Raw genomic sequence first — 27,914 nt, 5'->3', positions numbered from 1 at the left:
AGGCTACAAATCTTATTCTACTTTTAGAACTGTCGATGATCCAAGAAAAGAAAAAAAAAGCATAAAACATATTATTCTTTTCTTAGACAGGTACATTTCAGTGAAAATACAATTTTAAGAATGTTATGCTTTTGTTTCTGGCACAGAAAAACATCTCTAAGCATTATTCATATTATTTCTCTCCCCTAAAGTTAACATACTTTAATGCCATATGGGCACAAATTTACTTCTGTTCATTTAAACTTGCAATTAAACTTTATAACATAGAAAACTGCTAAAGTAAAATAATCCCATTCCACTGAAAGGCTTTTTTTTTTTTTTTTTTTTTTTCTAAAATAACATGGGTGATGTGCCAAATGGCTGGGGTGGTAGCTCATTATACCTTCAGAAAGAATCCAAGTTTGAGGCTTATCTTGGGTTCTCACACATAGCAGCAAAACCTTGGAGTGCTATCAAGGGTTAGAAAGGGCAGATCAAATGTCTGAATTGAGTGAATCCATTCAGAGGACACTGGCTGTTTAGTAATCTAATGAGCAATGCATTAATCTATTGATCAAGGCATTTTATTGTAACTTTATTAAATAACAGAGTCCCTTATATCTAAAATATTCAAACCATTTCACAGAAAGAAGCCCTTGTGCTGCCCAGAAAATGTCCCTTTTTTCTTTATGTCAACTCTTCTAAAATCATAAAATTCCATTTAGTGACTGAAAGAGATAACTTGTGAAATTTTGATTTATAGGAAATCAGAAAGTTAATATACTTTCTCTTTTTTCTTTTTTTTTTTTTTAAAGCTAATACACTTTCAAAGAAGTAAGCAGCAGGATTTGGTCCAGCATATCATTAATCTTAAATACACATTCATAAAGTGGGTAGATGAAAAGATAAGGCATCCCCAACTACAGTAAGAAGGCCAAAGAAAGATATCTATGGAATCAGGCAGCAATATGCGAAGAGGGGGCAAACCAGGATGCGTAAAGCAACATTAGTACCAACACTGGTAAACCCTTACTCCATATTTGGACAATTTGAACCATGTTGTAAGGACACTTCAGTTATTCAATGTTAATAACTACACATAAATTCCAACTGTTGGCACCAAAACAAATAAGCCAAAAAATAGATCAACTTCAAAAGCAAAAATAAATATTTCTTTTTTGAAACTGAAATGCAGTCACATATTCAGTTCTATTAGTCAACCTGATAAAAAGCATCCACAAAAAGCTTATAGCTAATATTATACCTAATGGTACAAGACTGAATGCTTTCTCCCTAAGATTGGGAACAAGGCAAAGATTTGCACTTTTAACACTCATTAAACATAGTGCTGGAGGTTTTGGCCAGTGCAATGAGACAAGAAAAGGAAATAAAAGACATACAAATCAGAAAGGTTGAAATAGGGACTTCCCCGGTGGTGCAGAGGTTAAGAATCCACCTGCCGATGCAGGGGACACAGGTTCAAGCCCTGGGCGGGGAAGATCCCACTTGCCATGGAGCAACTGAGCCCGTGCACCACAACTACCGAGCCTGTATTCTAGAGCCCATGAGCCACAACTACTGAGCCCACATACCACAACTACTGAAGCCTGTGTGCCTAGAGCCCGTGGTATGCAACAAGAGAAGCCACCGCAATGAGAAGCCTGTGCAATGCAATGAAGAGTAGCCCCTGCTTGCCACAACTAGAGAAAGCCCACGTGCAGCAATGAAGATCCAATGCAGCCAAAAATAAATTAATTTTAAAAAAAGAAAGGTAGAAATAAAACTCTCCCTGCAAATTTTCTACAAACAAAATCCCAAAGAATCTAGCAAGAAAAAATAAAATCTGACAATAAGTGAGCACAACAAGGAATGCAGGATACAAAATAAACTTTAAAAAATCCATTATATTTCTATATACAGCAATGAAAACATTAATGCTGAAATTTAAAATATTATAATGCCATTTACAACCAAACAAATGAATACTCAGGTGTAAAATTAACAAAGTATGTATGACTTGTATGCTGACAATTACAAAATTCTTATGAAAGAAATCAAAGCTATAAATAAATGCAAGTCATTCTATGTTCATGTAAGTCTCAAGAAAGATGTCAATTCTCCACAAATTGATAAGCAGGTTAATTCAATTCCTATCAAAATCCAAGAAAGATTTTTCCATAGATATAGACAAGATTATTTTAATACATACATGAAAAGGTAAAAGAAACTAGAATAAATAAGACAATTTTGAAAAAGAAAAATAAAGTGGGAGGGATGAGTCTACCCAATTTCAAGATGTATATTGCCATAGCGATCCAAACAATGTGGCATTGGCAGAATAATGGACATATACATCAGAAAACTCAGAAATACACACACACACATATGCCCAAGTGAATTTTGAAAAAGGTATAAAAACAATTAAATGGAGGAAAAATAGTCTTTTTCAACAAATAGTGCTGGAGCAATTGGATATCCATAGGCAAAAAAACCAAACCTAATTCTCACACCTTATATAGAACTTAACTGAAAAGGGATCATGGATTTAAATTGTGAAACATAAAACTACAAAACATCTAGAGAAAAATCAGAAGAAAATATTCAGGATCTAGGACTAGGCAGAGTCCCTAGGTTTAACATGAAAACATGATCTATACAAGAAAAAAACTAATAAAGAGGACTTCATTAGAATTAAAACTTTTGCTCTGCGAAAACTTCTTAGGATGAAAAGACAAGCTACTAACTGAGAGAATATACAAATGGTACCTTTTATTCATGGTAGTTATGTTCTATGAATCTTCCTTGAACAATGAATTAGCAAATATCGAAATATCGCTTCCTGCAAACCTCTGGTCACACTTTCATCAACTGATCAACATATAAACTTGTTATGTGTGTTTCTGTTTAAAGTCACTTATTTAATACATACTGATTCATCAGCACTGAATTCATGGCCAATAGAAGTATAACTCATGCCTGAACAAAGCTTACCTAACACATATAATTTTCTGTAAGGCACATCACAGCACAAAAAGTGTAAAAAATGTGGCACTAAATAATCTGTAAAGTAGACACCTGTTTACAGTAGGAGTGTTAAAACCAGAAGGCAGAGCATCACCTTATTCACGTCAGCTGAAAATATGTGTTAGGTGACTCAAAATTTCTGCCCCACTGTGCATATTTGCAAATGACTGCAAAAGCACTGCAAGTATTGATTTGAGGGTTACAAATTAATTTTAGGGAGTAAGCAAGTTCATAAGTACAAATTCTATAAATAATGCGCATTGACTGGATTTGCAACCCACATATCTGAAAAAGAACTAGTATCTAGGATACACAAAGAACTCTCAACATCTAAGAGTAATAAACCCCAAATCATCCAATTAAAAAATGGCCAAAAGACATTAAGACATTTCACTTAAAAGAATATGCAGATGCCAAATAAGCAAATGAAAAGATTTTAAACATCATCAGCCACTAGGGGAATGCAAATTAAAACCACAATGAAGTACTATTACACAGCTATGTGAATGGCTAAAAGAAAAAACAGTGACAACATCAAATGCTGATGAGGATGCAGAGAAATTGGATCACTCATATACTGCTGGTGGGACTGTAAAATGATACATCCACTCTGAAAAACAGCTTGGCAATTTCTTTAAAAACTAAACATGTGACTAACCATATGAACTGGTCACTGCACTCCTGAGCATTTATCTCAGAGAAATAAGCAATTGTGCTAACACAAAACCTATATACAAATATTTATAAGAGCTTTATTCAAAATAGTCCCAAAATGGAAACAACTGAGATGTTCATCAACAGGTGAATGGTTAAACAAACTGTGGTACATCTATTCCATGGAATAATGCTGGGCAATAGAAAAGAATACTGATACATGCAACAACCCAAATGAATCTCCAGAGAATTATGCTGAGTAAAAACAGTCACAAAAAGTTACATACTAACTCTATAATCCCATCTATATAACACCAAAATAATAGAATCATAGAATTAAAGAAGTGAATGATGAAACAGGGGTTAAGGAGGGGACTGAGGTAAGTAGGAAGTGGGTATAGCTATAAAAGGGCTATATAAGAGATCTTTGTGGTGATGGAGATGTTCTGTATCTTGGCTTTACCAATACCAATATTCTGGCTGCAATATCATACCATCTTTTGGAAAGATGTTAGCATTGGGGAAAACAGTGTAAAGGTAAATAATACAAAATCTCTCTGTATTATTTCTCACAACTGCATATGAATCTATAATTATTGCAAATTAAAAAGCTAATTTAAACAGTGAAATGCAGTTACATTTTCAACTATTTTATTGCATATATTATACAGTTTCCTTGAGGTAGAAATTTCTAAGTTGTGAAGCTCATATTCTTTGTTTTACTTCAAGTTAATATATGTTAAAAGAGGAGTATGCATTTTAAAAGTTAAGTAGAAGGATAAATTAGTCAAATACTAAAATATTGAAATTGTTTTTAAACTCCCAGAATAACAACGAAGTACTTCATTACTGTTTTTCCCTCAAAAGAAAATGAGGGTTAGCTTTTCAAAATTACAACTAAAATCAAGGACCTTTTGGTTTAGAGTGCCAGTATAGCATTAATTTAGTTTTAAAGAAATTAATGTCACAAATTTGACCCAATTATAGAAACAGTTATTGTTCTATTTTCTGGCCACTGGTGCCATTGCCAACAAATCATTTGACAGATGCATACCTCATGAGACAAAAATGATTCTCAAAAATACTTTTCCTTTCAGAAAAATAAATCAAGGAGAAAAGAGGTGGAAAAAAGCTATAGATTTTAAATTGGTGCCACTATCTTTGTTTGCAACAGATAGCAAAGAGCCATACAATTCATCAAGAAAAAATTAATCCATCCCCTATTTTTAAATGATGTGGCAATGATATATGTTAGGAAAGATTTAAGGTACAAAAAAAGAACACATAGGAATAGCTGCAATAAAAAATGTAACATCTGTGCCACAGAATATAGCAAGAAACAATATCTTAGGTTAACAAGTAACAACTCTCAGGAACTGTGAAGGGTGTAAGATTTTACTTCCAAGCTAAGAAGTTAGCATACTACTGTTTCAGGGATGCTGGCAGAAGACAAGAGACTCATGGGTCTGAAACAAAGGCCTTTATTATTCATGGCACAGCCAACAACATGGGCATATTGGTGTCAGTTACCCTTGCACCCAAGTCCTATGGGGGCAACGCGATGAGCCCAGATGACACCCGCACACTTGGGGTTGCATTATTAGAGAGGAACCTTTGGCCAAGGGCCTATTTCTTTTTGAGCAAGCTGCAAACACTGTTGCAAACAAGCCAGGCCGCCTTCTCCTAGGAAACTGGCTCAAATCAGCAGATGGATATCTTCCAATCTGGCAAACTCAGCAAGAATGTGCAGGAAAGCTCAGGGCCTTCCCCAAAAATATTTATTCTTTCTTAAGTAACAATGTTTACACCAGACAGAAGACTTCAGAGAAATTTAAGATTTAAGTATTAAGTAATTAATCCAATTACTACAAACTATAAAAGTTTAAGTGAAACACACAAAGCAATTAAGTATTAGCCTACATTCACAATATACCAAAGATCCGGTGCATATGTTCACTGTAAGCTGTGGCCAGAATGTACAAAAGAAGAAGCATTTCTCTGCCACCTTTTAATCACCAGTGAGGCTACAGATTATTATCAAGCAACCTAGCTTTAGAAGTCTGAGATGTGAGTTGAAGAAGTGGTAGGAAAGTAACAGAGAAATAGTTTGGTATAAAGAGAGTAAAAAAAAAAAATTAACGGTTTGAGAATGAAAGCCAGGCAATACAGACCCACAAAAGCTCACACCTCACCAAAAGAAGTTGCTTGGTACTTCTCAAATTTTAATGTGCTTATTATTCACCTCAATATAGTATTAAAATATAGACTCTGATTCAGTAGATCCAGGGTGATGCCTGAGAGTGGACATTTCTAATAAGCTACCAGATATTGCCTCCACTGCTTTGAGCAGACACATTGAGTAGCAAGGGTTAGAAGACTTTCACTGTCAAACCATTGCTTATGCAAAGTCTGTGGTACCTCACACTCTAAATTTGTTTAAAATATGAGATTTTGAAATTTTCTATCATTGGGGAAAAAATCATGTTACTCATGTTATACCACCTTTAAGTTGTGGCTAATAATAATTAAAAATTTTATTTTCAAGCAATGTTAAGTCAATTCATATAATTATATGTCCTATAAAATATATCTGTGTGCTTTTCTTCACATAAAAATATTTGGAGCATATTGGTCCTCAAGATTATCTTAATGTAGTTCTTAATTATCTTCTGGTATATGATCTATGTATAAAGGTAGTAGTGATTCCAACTTCAATTAACCAATTTAGCTCACAATGTGCTCTTCCTGCTGCTAGTATTAAGAATAAACCTAAATATATAATTCATTTCTTGGCACTTTGTAAAAGGTCTTTTGATAACATTTTAGCAATATGTAGGTTTCTGTACAAGTTCAGAGTATAAACTCATTTTAACAGGGTTGTGAAAACTTGCATGTTGAGAATAAACTAATTTGATTTCTGGAAAGAAATGTCAGGATCATGTATTAAGTATTATGCATCTCAAAATTAGATTTGTCTCTATAAATCCTTAATCCCAAGATATGACTCTTTCAGAGAATAACGAATGGCAAATGCATCTGTTCACATTCAAAAAGTTTGCATATCCTCAAATTATTTAGAATATTAATAAAGGATACTATAAGAATCAAGCATTTATACACAAAACAATGTAATATTTACAAGTATAATCCAAAAAAAGCATTCATTAAAAAAAAACAGCTCTCATCTGCCTTTAATAAACGCACCAATACATCAGTAATATACCAACACTGTCATTATTTCTTTCTGTGACTTTGTTACTCAAAATTTCTCAGCATCAGGACAGATGTCTGCATAACAAGACCCCAAGAACTCACCAGGTAAGAAATATCTCACTGTGATCTGACCCACTAATAAAAATTTTTTAAATGAGCTCATCATTATATATTCAATAACCATGATAAATGTGAAAACTGATCAGTACAAAATCATCCCACAAACTATCTTTCTTGAACTAGCTAAAACACAACACTCAAATTTGAAAAAGACAGATTTTAAGACAACCAAGACAAGCTAGCAAATGTTCCATAGCTTATTTTTTGCTTTCATGGTTACACAAAATTTTTAAAATACTACATTATTTTTTCTCACATTGAAACCAGAGCCATCGTTTTAAAGGGGTTAAAATCTCCATTAACTATAATTTCCCCAGTGTGACTTTTACAAATGTTTGATAGAATTCACCACTGATTCCATATGGGTCTGTAGTTTTCTTTGAGAAAGGATTTTTAACTATTTCTTTAATAGAAATAATAGAATCAGAATAGTTTAGTAGGAAGAGTTAAAATAATCTATTCAGGTTATCTATTTCTTCTTTAGTGAGATTTTCGATTTCGTTTTCCAAGGCCTTTGTCCGTTTCATCTAAGTTAATGAATTTATTGGCACAAAGTTATTCATAATATTCCCTTACTATCCTTTTTATGTCTGTATGATATGTAGTGATATCCCCTCTCTTACACCTAAAATTGTCAATTTATGTCTTCTGGCTAAGAGTTAATCAAATTTTCTGATAACAGCAAACAATCAGCTTTTGGTTTTATTGATTTTTTCCCCTTATTGCCTTTCTGTTTTCTACTTAATTTATTTCTGCTCTTATATTTATTATTTCTTTTCTCAACTCACTTCAGATTTAATTTGCTCTTCTTTATAGTAGTTTCTTAAGGTGGAAGTTTAGGTCATCAATTTTAAATCTTTCTACTTTTTAATATGAACAGTTAATGCTATAAGTGTTCCTATAAGCATTGCTTTAGCTGTACACCACTAGTTTTGATATCCATAATTCCATTTTCAGTAAATTAAATATATATATATAATTATAAAATTCCCCTTGGAATGTCTTCTTTGCTGGATTATTCAGAATTGTATTTAGTTTTGTTTTTTTGTTTTTTATAAATTTATTTATTTATTTTATTGGTTGTGTTGGGTCTTTTTTTGCTGTGCGCAGGCTTTCTTTAGTTGTGGTGAGTGGGGCTACTCTTCCTTGTGGTGCGCGGGCTCCTCATTGCCGTGGCTTCTCTTGTTGCGGAGCACGGGCTCTAGGTGCGTGGGCTTCGGTAGTTGCAGCACATGGGCTCAACAGTTGTGGCTCACGGGCTCTAAAGCGCAGGCTCAATAGTTGTGACGCATGGGCTTAGTTGCTCCGCGGCATGTGGGATCTTCCTGGAGCAGGGATCGGACCTGTGTCCCCTGCATTGGCAGGCAGATTCTTAACCATTGCGCCACCTAGGAAGCCTGTATTTAGTTTTAAACAATAAAACTGGGGTTTTTCCAGATAGCTCTCTATGAGAACGTACTGTGTATAGTCAGAGAACATACTTTTTATGACTTGAATATTTTTAAGTTTGTTGAAACTGACCTTAGGCCAAGAATATGGCCTATTTTAGTAAATGTTCTGAGTACGCTCAAAAATAAGGTGTATTCATATGTTGTTGGATGGAGCATTCCACAAATACCAATTTGATAATGTTAGGTCATAGTATTGTTCAAATTTTCTATATCCTCACTGATTTTTCATCTACTTGTTTGATGAATTATTGAGAAGGGTGCTAAAATCTCCAACCATAACTGGATTTATCTACTTTCAGGTTTATCAGTTTTTGCTCTGTGTATGTTGAAGGTCTGTTTTTAGGTGCATAAACTTTTAGAATTATATCTCCTTGATAAATGAATCGATTCATCATGATTACATGACGCTCTCTAGCACTAGTAATAATCCTTGCTCTGGAATCTAATTTCTCTGATATCAATATAGTTCCAGCTTCCATGTGATTAATGCTAACATGATATATCGTTTTTCCATGCTTTTATAACTTGTATCTTTATTTAAAGTGTACAGACAGTATATGACTAAGCCTTGCTTTTTTATCCTATATAACAATTGCTGCTCTTTCATTGGGCTTTTTAGATCATTTATATTTAAAATAATTGTTGAAACTGTTGAATTTAAACCTGACTTCTTGCTGTTTCTCTCATGTCTTCCATTTTACAATCCCACCAACAAATGAGGGATCTGCTTTCTCCAACATCCTCACCAACACTTGTTATCTTTCTATTCATTATAACCACGTAAGTGGGTGTGGCATGAGATCTCATGGTTTTGATTTGCATTTCGGAAGTGATTAATGATGTTGAGCATCTTTTTATGTGCTTATTCTCCATTTGAATATTTTTCATTCGAAAATGTTCATTCAGACCTTTAGCCCATTTTAATTGTATCAATTATCTTTCAGAGATATTTTTTAAATATAAAAAACTTATATTTACCCACATAGTTAACATTTTCCATGATCATCATTCTTTTGTGCAGGTCCAAATTTCCACCTGGTATCATTTTTTCCTTCTGCCAGAAGGAGTTCCACTAACATTTCATATAGTAATTGTCTGATGCTGATGAATTATTTCAGCTCTTGTATGCTTGAAATTTTTTTTTTTAAATTTTGCTGCCTTCAAACAACATTTTTGCTGGTTACAAAACTCAAGGTTGACTTCTTTCTTTAGGAAATTAAAGTTGTCACTCCACGTTCTTCTAGCTTTCATTATTTCTGATGAGAAGTCTGCTGTCATTGTTATGTTAATCTTCTAAACATAAGGTGTCTTTTTTCCTCTAACAGTTTTTAAGAATTTCTCTTTATCACTGTTTCTTAGCAATTTTATTATGCTGTGTCTCTGTGTGATTTCCTTCATGTTTCCTCTGTTTGGGCTTCATTTTCTTCCTTAACATCTATAGGTTTATATTTTTCACAAATCTGGAAAATTTTCAATCATTTTTTCTTCAAATATTTTTTTTGCCACCCATCTTCTCTCCTTCTGGGACCCCAATTACAAATATCTGAGGTCTCCTGATATTGTCCCCTAGCTCTGTTCATTTTTGTTTCAATCTTTTTTTTTTTGTCTGTTTCATTTTTGGTAGTTTCCATTGTTATGCGTTAAGTGCACTTATCTGTATTTCTGTAGTCAAATCTTTTATTAATCCTATCCAGTGTATTTTTAAAATCAGATGTTGTTCTTTCCATCTCTAGAAGTTCAATTTGGATTTTCACTGTATCTTCTATTTCCCTTCTTACCATGCTCATTCATTTCTCTATCTTCCTAAACTATGCAGTATAACAGTTAATGTTCTTATTTATTTCTATCCTATGTGTCATTTTGGATTTGTTAGTACCGATTCATTTTTCTCCTGGTTACAGGTCATGTCTTCCTACTTTTGTGCATGCCTGGTAATTTTGACTGGATGCCAGACACTAAATTTTATGTTGCTTGCTGGAATTTACTATATGCCTTAAAATGTTCTGAGGCTTTATTCTGGAATTGTGGAATGCAGTTAAGTTACTCTAATACAGTTTGGCACTTGTGAGGATGTTTTTAAGCTTTACTGGGGTGATTCCTGAATAACCTTAAGTCTAGAGTTAATTTGACTCCACCCAGTACTAAGACAATACTCTTTTCAGAAATGGCCAGTGTCCCATATTAAGGAGATCATTTTGCTTTGGTGAAACATAAAGTATGCCCAGCCCAAGGAAAGCTTCAGAGATTGCTCTCCATGTTCTTTTCCAGTGGCTTATTCCAGCCTGTTTTCATACTGCTTTAACGCATGCATTTTAGTAGATCTAGTAGATAACTCACATGTGTGCACTGATCAGTACTTAGCCAAAAACTCAAGGTAAACCCACTATATATCTCCAGAGCACTTTTTCTTTTTGCTTCTGTGCAGCTCTCTTTCCAACATACTGCCCCACAAATGTGAGCAAATTCTACCCAGTATGGCCTCCCTAAACTCTTACTTACCAACTCAGTGACACCTCCAGGCTATGTTTGGGTTTCTTCTCCCTGTGCTTTAGCCTGGAGCCTCTCCACAGGCGGTAAGCTGTTGTGCAATGTCTGGAAATTATCATTTCATGCATTTTATCTGACTTTTTATTTATTTAAGGCAGAGGAAAAATTCATTCCCTGTTACTCCACATTTTGATTGGGCATGAAAGTCCTATACACTTTTAGGAATATAAACATTCATTCACCTACCAATCTTCTGTCACAAAATCGAGGCCTTTTCTTTGAGTATTATCACACTGCCTCAAATTCTGGAATGTTTGTCTTCCTTATAGATGTTATACCCATTATGTATCATCTATGATTTCTCCGTTACTTTCCTTAAAGGCATTGAGCACATTTAAAACATTTAAGAAATACTTGCAAAGCCATGAGTGAAAATTTATTTAGATTTTATAACTCCCTACACATACACACACACATAATCTCTTACAGTTATTGCATTCATATCTAATTTGACAGAAATTTTAGTACTTGCCTTTACCAATATTTCCAAATACTCAACTTTTTATTCATAAAAATAACATATATTTTTCTTTCAGTTTTCATTGGTTTATAGAATTATAATAAAAATCATAACCAGAATAAACAAGTTTGGAAATAAACTCAGCTGGGGGGAGATAGACATAGACCACTAGAGAATGCCCTATGCTAGCCATAATGTTCAATATGAGTCAGATATTCAATAAATTAGCAAGAAACCAGTTAGAAGTTTGTTAATAAAGCTCCTACTATATAACCAAGTTGTATCAGATAATTTAATACCTAAGAACTACAGGCTTTTATTAAATATTTTAGGAAATAATACATTGATTGGGACTTCCCTGGTGGCCCAGCAGACACTGCACTCCCAATGCAGAGGATCTGGGTTTGATCCCTGGTTGGGGAACTAAATCCCTCATGCATGCCACAACTAAGAGTTTGCATGCCACAACTAAGAAGCCTGCATGTCACAATTAAAGATCCCACATGCCACAACGAAGATATCGCGTGCTGCAACTAAGACCCAGCGCAGGCAAAATAAATAAATAAAATAAATAAATATTTTTAAAAAAAAACAGGAAGCAAGTTTCATATAAAATGGCAATTACTTAGATGAGGGCAGAACCCAAAAAGAAGGCTGTGTCAAGGATTTCCACCACCTTTCCCAATAATAACGTGAAATGTAAAAATATAGGTGCTAACAGGGATTCTGAAGAAGACAGTGCAGTTTGTGTGACAGGAAGAGGAGCAGATCAGGTAAAAGGGGTGGCACAGACAATGTCTCAGACAACAATAAGCAATGTTCACAGTACAGCAAACAGCCTAATACAGCAGAGAGTGTAGCGTGTACAGATTTGTACCAATAAATCAGTTATTTCCAAATAAGAAAATGCAGTAATATTATCTATATAACTTTAAAATGAAAAATCAGCTGGTTTTCTTAGAGAGCTCTTTAAAAATCAGATGCTAAATACTCTTTAAAAATCAGATGCTAAATACTACAATCCCTAAGCTACCTTTTAATAAACTATGGAACTAATTTACTAAAAACTACTTCGGAGAGAAAAAAAGTGATGACCTTCCTAAATGCTCAACTTACTTTCTGGAAAGAATTTATCATATTCAAAACACTAATATAGAGCATTACAAAGAATGGTTTGGTCTAAATACTTTTAAAAAATAAAATCTAGCTACATTATAATAAAAATTGTATATTTTGTTACCATAATACTTGACCAAAGATACTAGAAAAATTCCCCATGAAGACACTGTTGAATCAAAGTTTCAAATGTATGATACTGGAAGGCAGTGTGACTGAGAACTATGAATATGGGATCTAATAATAATGTACTATATGTTCTTAAGTAAGTCATTTATCTTCCTCTTGCTCTATTTAGTCATATCTGAAATCTGTAGAGGGAACTTTTGAAGCCATACAGCATAGGATAAGGCCTGAATATTTAAGCAAAAGAAGCATGATCAGTTCTTCAGAATATCACAAGAGAAAGCAGTACATCCATAAGGCTATAGCTAATTGTATCTTGAATATGGTACCTTCAAAATTCACTGTTTTGAGTGCTTCTAAAGCTGTTCCACTGTCCATCAGTTTTCTCGGTACACAAGCAGAGAACTTTTTTTTTTCTTTTTTTTTTTAAGCTCTTTATTGGAATATAATTGCTTTACACTCTTGTACCAGCTTTTGAGGTACACTAAAGTGAATCAGCTGTATTTATACATATATCCCCACAACCCCTCCCTCCTGCGACTCCCTCCTGCTCTCCCTGTCCTGGCCCTCTAAGGCATCACCCACCATCGAGTGGATCTCCCTTTGTTATACAGCAACTTCCCACTGACTATCTACTTTACAGTTGGTAGTATAGATATGTCTACGCTACTCTCTCACTTCCTCCCAGCTTCCCCTTCACCCCCCGTCCCCCCAATCCCGTGTCCTCCAGTCCATTCTCTGCATCTTCATCCCTATTCTTGCCCTGTCACTGGGTTCATCAGTACCATTTTCTTTTTTTTTAGATTCCATATATATGAGTTAGCATACAATATTTGTCTTTCTCTTTCTGGCTTACTTCACTCTGTATGACAGTTTCTAGGTCTATCCACCTCATTACATATAGCTCCATTTCATTCCTTTTTATGGCTGAGTAATATTCCATTGTATATATATGCCACATCTTCTTTATCCATTCATCTGTTGATGGGCATTTCGGTTGCTTCCATGTCCTGGCTATTGTAAATAGTGCTGCAATGAACATTATGGTACATGTTTCTTTTTGGATTACAGTATTCTCTGGGTATATGCCCAGTAGTGGGATTACTGGATCATATGGTAGTTCTATTTTTAGTTTTTTAAGGAACCTCTAAACTGTTTTCCATAGTGGCTGTACCAACTTACATTCCCACCAACAGTGCAGGAGAGTTCCCTTTTCTCCACACCCTCTCCAACATTTATTGTTTCTAGATTTTTTGATGATGGCCATTCTGATCGGTGTGAGGTGATACCTCATTGTGGCTGTGACTTGCATTTCTCTGATGATTAGTGATATTGAGCATCTTTTCATGTGTTTGCTGGCCATCTGTACATCTTCTTTGGAGAAATGTCTAGGTCTTCTGCGCATTTGTGGATTGGGTTATTTGCTTTTTTGGTATTAAGCTGCATGAGGTGCTTGTATATTTTGGAGAGTAATCCTTTGTCTGTTGCTTCGTTGGCAAGTATTTTCTCCCATTCTGAGGGTCGTCTTCTTGTCTTGTTTATGGTTTCTTTTGCTGTGCAAAAGCTTTTAAGTTTCTGAATCTTCAGCTTAAGCTTTTCTTTCCTTAGCTTCAGGCAACTGCTTCTTTCCTACAATCTTTAGAGAATAAAATAATTCCCTTCCTTCATTTACAGTGTTACCTTGAAGGGATCTATAAACTATGATCAAGTTCTCTGCAGTCTTTTCTTTTCCAGTCTATATAAACATAGGAATACATTCTACCTTACCTCTTAATCTCACATTCTTTGGATTTTGTGGATATTTTTTCCCTGTTAGATTTTTCTACCAAATACATACTTTTTAAAAGTGAATTTATTACTACTTTAATGCCAAGTCTTCCCATTTTACATAAATATATAAATATCTGAAGTCAAAACAGGAAAAATACTGAAGTCCCATAACAACACCGAACAGAAATATCATATTGTCATTTTATTCCATAGTCAATCAAAAAATATTATTGAGTGCCTGTCCTGAGCCAGGCCCAGTGCTGGGCACCAGGAATAATGTAGTAAACCAAATAAACAGAGCCCCCGACTTCAATGAGCTTACAGTTCAGAGAGAAAGAAGTACCTAAGAGAGACAGACATTAAACTCAAGAAAAAAAGTGTACTATGAGTCACGACAGTAAATATCAGAATCTCTGACAATCTAACCTAATTCTAGGTTAGTGAAAGTCTCACTATAGAAGTAATACTTAAGTTTTTACCTGAAGAATGAGTAGCAGTTAGATAAGGAGGGAAGAAATGTTTCATACAAAGAATAGAGGTCATATTAAAGCTGTGAGAAAAATACCTTCAAATAACCCAAGAAGCTCATAATGGCTTGAGTGTGGAGTATGACAAAGGACAGTGAAGCTACATGGGTCAGCTTGAGCCTTGCAGGCCATATGAAGTAGTTTGACATTTATCCTAAAGCCATTGAGAAATAAAAGATAATACAGTTTATAACTTTGGAATAATATTTGGGCTTCAGAGTGGCGCTGTTAAGGATTACACTTCGCCAGGGAGATGAGTCAGGAGAACTCCAACCAGAGCATCCTCACTGACCTCTGTTTGACTGAATCTATGGAAATCATCATTCCTTCTCCTAGATATATATTCTTCACATGGTCTTAAGGACATCACAGTCTCACAGTTTTCCTTTTGCCTCAATGGCCTGCTCTTCTTGGTCTCTGCTGCTGATTCCTCATCTCCTCAATTTCTTAATGCTGAAGTGTTCCTGGGTACAGTGCTTAGACTCAACTTATCCTGACCCACAGCTTTTATTTTTTTTTTTCAAAACACTATCAACAGCTAAATACTATTTATTTTGTTTATTATGTCTTCCCCTTCCCCACAAAAATGTGATCTCCATTCAATGTTTATCTGTTTTGTTAATTGCATGATCTACTCAGTACCCAGTACCCTGCTCAGAGTAGGCAGCCAAAAAAAAAAAAAGACATTTGAAATGAATGACTAACTAAATTAATTAATTAATTAACAGAGAAAAGAAGCCTGAGACTAATGTGGACTCAACATAAATGGAGAGGATTAGGGAACCAGTGAGTAGGAAACCAGATGTCAATTATGACTGTCTGGGTAACTGCAGCAATAAAACAGTATCAAAACATATTAATAATCACAAAGTTTTGACAAGCATATGTACTCCTTACTCCCACTTTCAGTGGCTAACATACACAGGCTTTACCATCACAGTCAGATGAAACAACTTACAAGGTGTAAAGGGTCAGAGTGGACAAAAGGTAGACAGTGACTTCCAGTCACAGTTAAAATAGGTAACTGCCTACTTATAAGAGAGGTGAGGTCCTGAAGAGCTATATATAGATGACATTTTGTAGATAAACTGGTCCAGAGATAACATTTGATAATAAGGGGAAAATCATATCCTAATTTAAAAAAGCAAAAAATAATGCATTTGGGTAATATATAATGAGTTCTTTTACTTTAAAATTTACCAGACTTCCCTGGTGGTGCAGTGGTTAAGAATCCGCCTGCCAGTGCAGGGGACACAGGTTCAATCCCTGGTCTGGGAAGATCCCACATGCTGTGGAGCAACTAAGCTCGTGCACCACAGCTACTGAGCCTGCGCTCTAAAGCCCAAGAGCCACAACTACTGAGCCCACGTGCCACAACAACTGAAGCCTGCATGCCTATAGCCTGTGCTCTGCAACTAGAGAAGCCACTGCAATGAGAAGCCCGAGCACTGCAACAAAGAGTAGTCCCCGCTCGCCACAACTAGAGAAAAGCCTGTGCGCAGTAATAAAGACCCAATGCAGCCAATAAATAAATAAATACTAAAAAATAAAACAAAATAAAATTTACCACAAAACATATGCAAATTGAGCCTACTTGTACCCCAATAAAAGACTTAACTTTAACACCCCATCTTAAATCTCTGAGTGTGGAGGAGTGGATACCCACTTTAGCAGGTTGAGGCCTTGTGTCTCCAGTCTGTTGCTCTATGCAGAACACATAAGGATTCCTGACAGGAGGAAATGACATGATTCTTAACAAATGCTTGCTGAGAAGCAACAGTTACCTGCCATGCAGGGCTACAACTGCTAACCAGGAACACCATCACAGCTCAGGCCAAGTCTCTTGGAAAACTCACCTAAGAACTAACTACCTGTTTTAGTTGAAATTGTTCTCTCATTAAGTGTGTAAACATTGATTGAAAAAATCTTCCATTGGTTGTTTCCACATCTTCATTTAAAAAAATGTGTGTGTGTGTATACGTGTGTGTGTGTGTGCACAGCTGTTTACTCCCAATTATCCTGTAGGCTCAGTCTCAGTATAAACCATCAACTTATTTTTAACCAACTCACACTGCTATCTTACTCTTGCTGGTTATTAAACACATAACTAATCCCCATCTGACCTTAGTTATTAAATGCTCCAGCTTTTTACATTAGAGCTAGCATTTTATTTATCTTGTTTTTCTATCCACCAAACAAGTTCATCAGGAAAAATTATACATTTCTCTATTATCCTCCCACTCTACAAGTCAAAAACAGGGCAGCAGTCTTTCAAGAGTATTTAAAGGAAGGCATTATTGTTATTTTTTTGATTTTGCAAATGCCTTTTTCTTCATATCTATCAGAAAAGAATCAACCACCATTTGCCTTCATGTGGGAAGGATCCCACATTTGTTGTTGTTTTGCCACAAAATTATCTGAATTCACCAGTTTACTCTCATTATTTGGTTAATAATTTGGTTGGCAATTTCAACAAAGATCCAAGGGCCTGCTCATATGTTAAAATTTTGATGAATAACTTAGGCAGGAGTCACTGGTGATATTCCACAGGAAACTAGAAATAAATAGCTGCCACTGCCTACCTCAGGAACCAAACAAGAAGCACAACACTGAATTGGGTTGTTGTGACTACAGAGGATACATATTCCATGCCTGGAAACACTGCTAGCTCGTATCCATACAGCTATCTGAAAGAAGGTCTTATTTAAATGAAGGCCTAAACAACAGCAGGCTATGTCTGAATTACAAAAGGCCATAGTAGCCCAATTGACACATTTGGGTTCTTATGATCTACCCTTATATATATAATTTTGGATGTTTTTGTAACTTGAACTCACTCATCCAGACTGGAACTTATGGAAAAAGTCTGCAAGTGCTGCCCATCAGTGACTGCTGCTTTTTAGACAAGAAAATGTTCAGATGCAGCAACACAGTACATGCTGTTTGAAAGACACTGGCTTGTTACCAGTCATTAACTAAAACCGCTCCCATAACCAAAGGAAATATCTTGAGATCTGAGCTACTCATAATGTTTTGAATAATGTCAGAGAAACATTCTAATAAGGAAGGTAGTACAAAGAAAATTTCCATAATAAAATGGAAATGGTTGATATAGGAATAAACATCTACCAGAGGAAAACAAGAGATATTATATATTTATGAGCAAACAGCCTCTTTTCCCTTAGGACCAAGTTCGGAGCCACCTAGAGAACTACTAGATCCTAGTGCCGCATGGCGAGGGCCCTATTAGCAGCCCTTAGTTGACAAAGAGTTGCCTGGTTTACAGATATCAGTTCCAAGGTTATGGACAGCATCTTGTTTGGAACGCTTCCACACTGTGACCAACTGATGGAAGAAACTCTGATTGAAGAAGATTAGAATAAATCAGCTCAGTGGGCAGAGTGAATGTTATCTTTTCAGCGGCAGAAGAATTACATAGCAACATGGGTCCTGCAGTTTACGTGATTCATAGGTGCTAGTGAACGGTCATATGGTCAGGCAGATGGGCGTGGAAAAGTGAACGAGCAAGGTAATTCAGAAATGCAGGCTGGAGCCTACAGCAAACACCCATGAGTAAGGCGCATGGCCCTATGGGAATTTAAGGGACTCATTAAAGTAGTGCACGTTGATTCCCATCAAAATAATCATAAGGTGACTCTAATCCACAAGTGGATACCTTAGTATGCTCACTCGACGTTGCCACTTTGGCTTATAAAATACATGGACACAGGGGAGCTGTAGCTATGCAACAGTGCCTGATCCTCAGCTCATTCCTCCTGTACCCTCTGAGGCACGAAATGCCAACAAGGACTGTACTATCTACCAATGAGAAGACAGACCGCAAACAGCTATGAGGCACATTTCCTACAATGAAGGCCCACACACAGCTGGCAAGTGAACTGCATTGGACCACTGCCCATAGCCCCAGGAGACTATAACGGGCATGACAGGTTTAGATGTTCTGGACTGAGCTTTGCAGACATGGAGGTAGATGTAAACACTCAAAACACAATTAAAGGACTGGAGCAAAAAACACAGTAACAATCTGGAAAAAGCCTTCAGGTCAAAAGCTGCAGTTTGTCGCACACAGCGTCCAGCCATGAGTGAAGAAGTAATGCCTCGCATGCACAGCTCATGTCACTTATCATGCTGAGTGTGGCGCTTTAGAGAAAGCTGAGACAGGCCACTGAACATCTGCTACCGAAAACGGGCAGAAATAAAGTCAAGGAGGGCTAGCTTGTAGACCTTCACAAGTTTATGCTCACACTCAACAAGCAGGGGACCAAAGGAGGGTCCCCAAAAGACAGAATTCTCTGCTTTTGCAAGGGATCTGAGGAAGAGAGGGTTGGGGAGGATGTTGGTACGACAGTACAATTCTTCTATTGTGTCTCATAACAATAAATGTGCAAAGGGGTGAAGCTATATGTTTGCCAAGACTGCCTCTGTTTTGGAACCTGACAAGGTCTAACCTGAGTAGTATCAAATTGGAGACATTTCGGTCCTTCACTATGATGATAGAAGGGACCAACTGCTGATGCACGAATGGAACTCTAGTAATATACTACTATCTTTTGATTCTTATCTTTCAGGTTACATCTACTACAAAAGTATCTTTGGGAAGGAATTTCCAGGAATTGTTCCCTGCTGGGCCATCAAATCACACAATATACAACTCCTAGCGGGCTGGTCACAGAGACATTGTAAACCTCAATGACTGAGAGTTTACAAAGGTTCCTGGCTATGATGTAAAAAAACATAGCTGCTGCATGCCTACCATGCCATAGTACAAATACATATTACCCTTGTTTCTGTGCATGGAAAGCAATTAAACAGGACAGAAAGAAATTGTGGGGCTCTGGTGGGGAAAACAGCAGTAGGCATCACATTGTGGGCTTGAATCCCTGCAGAGAATGACTCCACCCTGAGCCTGAGGAGGTCTTATGTGAGGTCTTATGGCCTATTCAGACTAAATTACATCTCGATGTGATCACTATCAGTGATGGTTAATTTTATGGGTCAACTTGGCTGGGCCATGGTGCTCACAAACACAGTCAAACAGTATTCTGGCTGTTTCTGTGAGGGTGTTTTTGAATGAGATTTATATGTAAATTAGTGTACTTTTTAAGTAAAGCAGATCGACCTCCCTAATGAGGGTAGACCTCAACCAATCAGTTGAAGGGCTTAAAAGGATAAAAGTTGACCTCCCCAGTACAAGAGGGAATTCTGAATTGCCTGCAGACTGCTTTTGAAATCAAACTGCAACATCAACCCTTGGCTGGTTCTCTAGCCTGCCGGCCTCCTCATCAGATTTGGCCTCACCCAGTCTCCATAATTACATAAGCAAATTGCTTAAAATAAATGTATTTCTCTGTATATGTACAACCTATTGGTTTTGTTTCTCTGGAGAACACTGACTAATACACTATCTATTTAGCCTTAGGTAAACCCCCAACACATCTACTAAAGGGAGAAAGATACATTAAACACTAAGAGACATAATATATTATACATGTTATAACAGAATTATTTCAAAAGAAAATGAGACATAAAAAAGAGAGAAGTCCACTTGATCCTAAGTGGATCAGAGAAAGTTTTCTTAGAGGTTGATCTAAGCTTGAAAGATGAATAAATATTCTGCAAGCAGATGGGAGGGAGGGTGGTAAAGCTGCATCCCTGGCACCAAATGCTCCCTGCATGAGTAGAGACCCAGAGATAAGAAACAGCATGGCATATTAGAAAACCACAAGTAGGTTTATATAGCTCAAGCATAGGGTGAGTGGGAACTGGGGCAAGAGAGGAGGCAAGTGATAAAGCCAAAATAATATGAAAAGGCCAACTCATGAAAGGTCTGGTATAACAAGGCAAGCAGTTTGAATCCATTTTGTAGGGAAACACATAAAGGTGCTAAAAACAGGCAAATATGATCACAGTCAAAGCTTTAAAAGATATCTGTGGTAGCAATGTTGAGAACAGGTTCAAAGATGGAGATGGAAGGAGGGGAGCAGGGATGGTTGGCCACACTGGAGGTAGTGTCTTATTCTGATCAGGCTGCCATAAGACTAGGTGGCTTAAACAACAGAAATTTATTTCTCATAGTTCTAAAGGCTGGGAAGTACCAGATCTAGGTGCTGGCTGATTAAGTTCCTGGTAAGACAGCTCTTTCTGGCTGGTAGACAGTTGCCTTCTTGCTCTGTCCTCACATGGCCTTTCCTCAGTATGTATATGGTGGGGGAGGGGAGAGGGAAAGGGATAGAGGGAGAGACAGATCTTTTCTTATAAAGCTACCAATTCTATCAGATTAGGACCCCACCCTCATGACCACATTTAACCTTAATTACTTCCTAACAGCCCTATCTCTAAATACAATCACATAAGAGGTTAGAGCTTCGACATATGAATTCTGACAGGTGGACGCATTTCAGCCTGCAGCTGAACTACAGTAATCTAGTTTAACAGATGATACAGACCTAAGCTAAACCAATAGCAGTAGAGATGGAGAAAGATGTGATGCGAAAAGGTATAATAACAAGACCTGGTCACAAGTTAAACATGAAGAGTGAACAGACTATGTAGTTTCTGCCTTACATAACTGGATAAATGGTAGTGCCATCTGTTTAAACTAGGAAAGCAGGTTACTGGCCCAAGAGAACCTCGGGGGCTTCAAGGCTTGGAAAATGCAGGTCCAGTGAAGAGTGGAAGTGAGAAGCCAGACTGAAAATAGAGGGATTACTGAAGATCTATTCACTGAGGAGTCAATCATCACTGACGGTGTGAGATTTGATTTTGCCCTAGTTACAAACTAATCAGCTAGCCTGTTACTGTTTCATGGGTGCTAACAACAGACACAAAGCTTCTGGGTCACAAAGGACGTTATTAATCACAGCAGAGTATCACCATATTTGCACTGGTTCCCTGGACCCCAAGTCACTGGCGCACAACGATGTGACCCTAGATGGACGCTGCACACACAGCGGTTCAGGTCGAAGCTGAGGAATACTGAGCTTGGGGAGCCCACTCTTGGATAGCAAGCTGTAAGCAAGCCTGTCCTTTGTCCCAGAGGAAGACTTAACCTCATGCTTCAATGCTGCTTGTTGCAAACACAACTCTTGGGAAATGGCCCAGGTAAAAAGCAGGCAGGGTCTTGTATTCTTAAGACATAGAAGAGTATGAGAGACTCATACAAACTGTCATAATACTCACCCACCTAGTTCATTCCCTCTGTGACGCCAAATGCATTTATGCCCCAGGCAAAATACTAAGTAAGGTATTTCTAAAGAAATGGAACAAACTATTTGGAGACAACTCAAGTGCTAGAACGGATGTTGTTATCCTAGAAAAAAGTACTCCAAATTCTAGTATTTGAAGAGTCCCAAATAAAATGGTACAGTCCAGGAACACTGAAGTACAGCCTGCCAGAGAACAAGCCCTAATCACAAACATGAAGGTCCTTCAAGTTTCCTATCACCAGCTTCTTCTTTCCCAATATTTAACATGTGAAACTTTTCAAACACACAGAAATGTTGAAAAATAGTACAATAAACACTTTTACATATTCCACCTTAACTGAACAACTGTTAACAGCATTTTGCCATATATACTTTCTTTTTATTTGTGTAGGTTTTTTCCTCTTTCTTAAGAAGCATTTAAAAATAGTTTGTAGGTATCATGACTTTCTCCTTAAATATTTCACAAGTATCACCTAAGAATAAGGACATTTCCCTATGTAACTGTAATACATAATATTATCACACCTAAAATATTAACAACTCTTCCTCAGTTGCCCCTAAAGAGTGTAAAGGTGTTTTTGTTTGTTTTACGTTATTATTTTTTTTAACAAAGATCCTATCAGTGTTCATACATTGAAACTGGTTGCTGGCTCCTTGTTTATTTTCATCTACAACAGCTTCTTTACCTCAGACACATAAATCTTTTCAGTATTTTTAATGGCATTGTCTTTTACATGTCCCATGTTCTGGATTGTGTCTTGGTGGTGTCATTTACTTTTCCCTCTATTTCTATATTTCACGAAAATGGAAGACACATCTAAAGGTCTGATTAGTGTAAGATTCAACATATACAGCAAGAATATTCACAGTTAATGTTATGTACTTCAAACTGCATCATATGAGAAGACACATAATGTCAAGTTGTTCCATTACCAGTGATACTAACTTTGTTCACTTAGGTAATGTGCTGACAGCTAGATCTCTATTTTAAGGTACATATTTTCCCTCTCAATTGTAAGAAATCTGTGAGGTGATACTTTGGAAACATTCTGCAAATATTCTGTGCAAATATGCCCTGACATACCCTAATGAAATCAGCACCCATTCATGATCCTTATCTGAATCAATTATTTAATGAAGGGGTTGTGTGGTAGTTTTCTATTACTAATTTAACAAATTACGACAAACGTAATCGCTTAAACACAATTTAGCATCTCACAATTTATAGATCACAAATCTGGGTTGGTTCTACTGGTTTCTCTGCTCTAGGTTTCATGAGGCCAAAATCAAGGTGTCGGTCATATGTGCTCTTACCAGGAGGTTCTGGAGAAAGTCCCCTTTCAAGCTTACTCAGGTTGTTAGCAAAATCCAGTTCACTGAGGCTGCAGTACTGAGATCCTCGTCTTCCTTGCTGACTGTTAGTTCAGGGACACCCTTATCTCCTACAGGCCTCTCTCTGGTTCTTGCACGTGGGTCCTCTATCTCAAAGCCAGCAATGGTGTGTCAAATCCTCTTGCTTGGAATCTCTCTTTCTGCCTCTTCTGCAGAATCTCTGTGACTGACTCTTCTGCCTTTCTCTTCTGCTTTTAATTGCTCTTGTGATTGTACTGAATCTACCCAGATAATCCTGACATTCTTCCCACCTTAAGATCAGCTGACTAATAACCTTAATTACATCTGCAAAGCCCCTTCACAGTAGATTCTAGATTAATATTTGATTGAATAAGAAGGAAATGGGAATATTGAGGAAACATCTTTAGAATTATGGTAATTTTCTAATTTTATCATATTTTTTTACTTTTAGTAGCCAGTATTCTTTGGTAAAGTAAAACATTCCTTCCTCACCTGCAAATGAACAACAGTACCTCATAAAAAGTCTAGCTACTTAATTCTTTTCCTTTGGTTGCCAATTTTCAGATAATTTTCATCTTATGATAGCAAATTAACTACATTTTAAAAAAATGTTATGGAATCATGACTTCTTCTTAAAAATTTTATAATCAACAGAATGCTTATTCTGTTTTACCCTCAAATTGTCCCAATTTTGGCCAAAGGAAATCCTTTCAAGTTGGTTTCTTTGTCCTTTTCACATACTTCCATTAGACTGTTTGCTTTCCAGAGAAAGATGATGTCCTAGGCTCATCTTATATTTTCCCAGTCACAGAGAGTGCTGAGCCAAAACTAGGACCTAGATATCCTGACAGTCAGACCTTTGTTTCTGACACAATATAAGATGTGAGAATTTCACATTATATGAAGGTATTAGTTATACACACATAATCACATTATATTCAAATATTTGAATATTAAAATAATAATTTATATTATTTTTCTTTAAGTTGCTGCTATTTCAAATACTTAAATATGGCCATTGAAAAAACCCCATAGGACACTGCTGACCTACAATCTTTAATAAATTCCAATTTTTAGATGTAATATTTTCAGTAAGTTTCCACTATTTTACAAGACATATTGCTAATTTAGGTCCAGGAAAAAAAAATTATGCCCTTACTTTTTCTTTCTTTTGTAAGTGTGATTCTATCCATGAATAAAAAGCCAAGCTTATAAGATTATCCAATCCCTTCCATGTCTTACTCTAAGCACAGTGACAATTTATTAATTTTTAAAGAAGTAAACTAATATTAAAGGAAATGCAAAGGCCCAAATTAGGCAAGAAAATCAAACCTTTCATTAGAATTTCTACTGGATTACAAATTCTCCATTTAATAATAATGCAGTACCGACATGAAAGAGACAGTTGAGAAACTTTGACAAGTTACATGCTGAGTTTTCACCACTCTGTTTACTGCTTAACATGATAGCCTTTCTAGTCTTTCTGACTGAGTCTACCAGAAACATTATTCCGTGGCATTCAGCTCCAATACATATACATTAAAGACTTCTATTTTGAAAATTGCCCTTTCACACCACTCTCCCATTTCCCTATACTGAAAGTATCTTTCTAAATTTAGAGAAATTAACCAAACTTATTAAAGGCTATATGTTTTTATCAAGCGATATGTAGACAGTAAAAATATATGTAGATATTAGCAAAAGCATTTGTTTGACTATAAAAATGTAACTATGTGAATGTAAAGAGCATTCTTTTGTGTAGTTATGGCACTGCTTTCTAAAAAGGAAATGACATCTCAGTTTATTTTACTTACACAATAAGTTTAATTTACATTAAAATGATAGAGCATTTCAGGAGCAAGTCTTACAAACAATTTCTGCTGAATGACTGCTATAACAATCTCCTTAAGAGAGAAATAAACAAACTAAAACGGCAGTTGTGAAACATATATAGTACCTCTTAGCTGAAGACAAAACTCAATATTCGGTAGGAAAACACTTAAAAAACAGAAGGGGTTTTGGCTTGGATTGTAGGCTGAAGTCAAAATTTGTCTCCTTAAAACTTACATCTTAAGCATCTCAAAAGCTGTTTATTAAGGCAGGCTCCCAGGCAATAAACTCAAAGTTCTGAATTCTGTCCTACCCATCACTGATGAGAAAGGAGTTTTTTTTTTCAGGGCTTCTACATCTAGGACATTGTGGTGAGAGGCTTTTCACAGGTTCTCACTTAATGGAACTAGAAATCTTGCTGGTAACATGAAGTACTAAATTATTTCTAGAATTTAAACATAGTGCTTATTTGTTTTCTAGGAACTGTAGACAATTATAGGAGAACTTACACTTTTGGAATTACAGCGACATAAGTCTTCAGTTAAACTATGAGGGTTAAACATTTTTTGTGACCCTCCAGAGGTCCAAAGATTTAGGTAGGAGATCCCAGGAGAAAGGAATCACTGACACATGGGAGTATCTACCTACATTTTGATAAAGATGATGTTGGATGATATAGGTTGAGAGTGAAAAAGATGCAGATGTCAAAAAGGGCAAGGTATGTTTGGAGAATAGCACCTATCCAAGTGAACAAATGTTCATGGCTTAGGGAAAAGAATAAAATGTAATCCCCATTAAAAACACACAAACAAACACCTCCAGTCCTTCTCTAAGGCCCTATAATATGGATATTCTATAAACAAAATATTATCAGTTTGCAGCATGTAATTAAGTCATGTGGAACTAGGCAAACTTTTTTTTGTGGGCAGCAGAAATCATTCAGGGCATTAAATATATGTCAGTTACAAATGCTGGTGAACAATGTCAAGAACTCTGAAGAGCCTGTGATTTCACCTTGAGATGAAAGCTAAAAAGTTAGTCTGGTACAGTTTCATGGATGCAGCCAGAAGACAACAGACTCCTGGGTAAGACAAAGGATTTTATTATTCAGGTTACAGTAGGCAGGATAAGCTTCATGTTTTCATCTGTTTCTCTTGCCCCTCAAATCCCAAAGAGGCAATGTGGATACGCCAAGTGTAGAGGCTGAGCACCTAGTGACACTGTATCATGGCTGTGGAACCTCAAACTTATGAAGCCCAATCTTCTAAGGGAGTTGCTAGCAAGCCTACTCATCCCTTGCAACCAGTAGGGGAAGAGAGGTGAAAGTACCTTGGACAGCAAACAAATCTGCCCTCTGCCTTGGAGGAAGACACAATCTCAATCGATCCTCCAGGGCTATTTCCTATACAGATATCCTCAAAAAAATGGTCCAGAACAAAAGCTGTCAATGCCTTTGCTCAGAGACAGCAGAAATGAAGAGATGCAAGGAAAACTGTCTCCCAGAAAACATAAACTAAATTTCATATATTCTTTATGCTACTGTTCAGCCAAATAATTCATTTTGCCTACTTTAATAAAGAGCCAAAAAAGAAATAAAACTTTCAGCTTTTCCTTACAGAAATAAAGTGGCTGTCTAGTTATCACACTAAACAAATGTGTCCATATACAGTTTATTAAAAATACTTAATATGTCTCCAATGAGTAAAACTGTGAGCTTTAACAAAATATTCACTTGAATGACAAATGACATTTTCAAAGGTTCCTACCAGTGGTGGCATGCGAGGTATCCAATGTTTCACAAGGCCTAATCCTTTACCAAGTCAAAGGTAAGTAGGTTATATCCAATTTGTCAGCCAAATATCAATCTTCTTCATACAGATAAGCATTTTTTTTAACTTTCAGGGATAATTGACAACTATAATTGTGTATATTTAAAGTGCACAACAAGATGATTTGATATACATTATAGAAAAATTGCTAAGATCAGGATAATTAACACATTCATCCTCACATAGTTAACATAGGCAACTCTTTGTGGTTTTTGGTTTTTTTCTTTGTTTTAGATAAACACTTCGAAGAACATCTATTCTTTTTGGCACAGCAGAGGATTCAACCTCCCAAAAACATTTAAAAAAAATAAAATTTAGCATGAATTTGTTTCCCTTATAATGACTCACTACAAAATATTAAGGTCATGGGAAGGATATACTTGTGTAAAAACATAACTTTTAAACTGAAAATATGTTTCTAACATTACCACTAAAAATAATCAAACAAAAAAATGCAAAAACCTTTTTTAATCACCTTTTGTAGAAAGCGTACACATACTGCTTCAGCTTCAAAAACTTTATTCTGACTATTTAAAATTGGAAAAACACAAGGTTGAAGTTCTATACATAACCATACCTCTCCTAGTGCTTCATATCTTTTCTGGTTCCATCTGTGCAAGTCTTCCCGGTAGTTAAAAACAAACGGCTCCCCAGTTTTTATGTGTCTTAACTGCCCCTCTAGAAGACAA

General features: G+C 36.2%; 1 protein-coding gene across 7 annotated transcripts in view; it reads right to left on the bottom strand.

Moving 5' to 3' along the window:
- The window catches only part of FAM172A (family with sequence similarity 172 member A), a 405,836-nt gene that overhangs the window by 334,853 nt on the left and 43,069 nt on the right, over positions 1-27,914 (bottom strand). For all 7 annotated transcript variants that reach the window (XR_009054334.1, XM_057739283.1, XM_057739272.1 and 4 more), the window contains exon 4: positions 27,803-27,903. Coding sequence is in view for 6 of the 7 variants with exons in the window: in XM_057739283.1 (XP_057595266.1) it covers positions 27,803-27,903 (101 nt within the window). In the remaining variant the exon portion in view is untranslated. The remainder of the gene's footprint in view (positions 1-27,802; positions 27,904-27,914) is intronic.

Source organism: Hippopotamus amphibius, chromosome 1, assembly GCF_030028045.1.
Source record: "Hippopotamus amphibius kiboko isolate mHipAmp2 chromosome 1, mHipAmp2.hap2, whole genome shotgun sequence".
NCBI classification, from domain to species: Eukaryota; Metazoa; Chordata; class Mammalia; order Artiodactyla; family Hippopotamidae; genus Hippopotamus; species Hippopotamus amphibius.
This window is presented reverse-complemented; position numbering and strand designations above follow the sequence as displayed.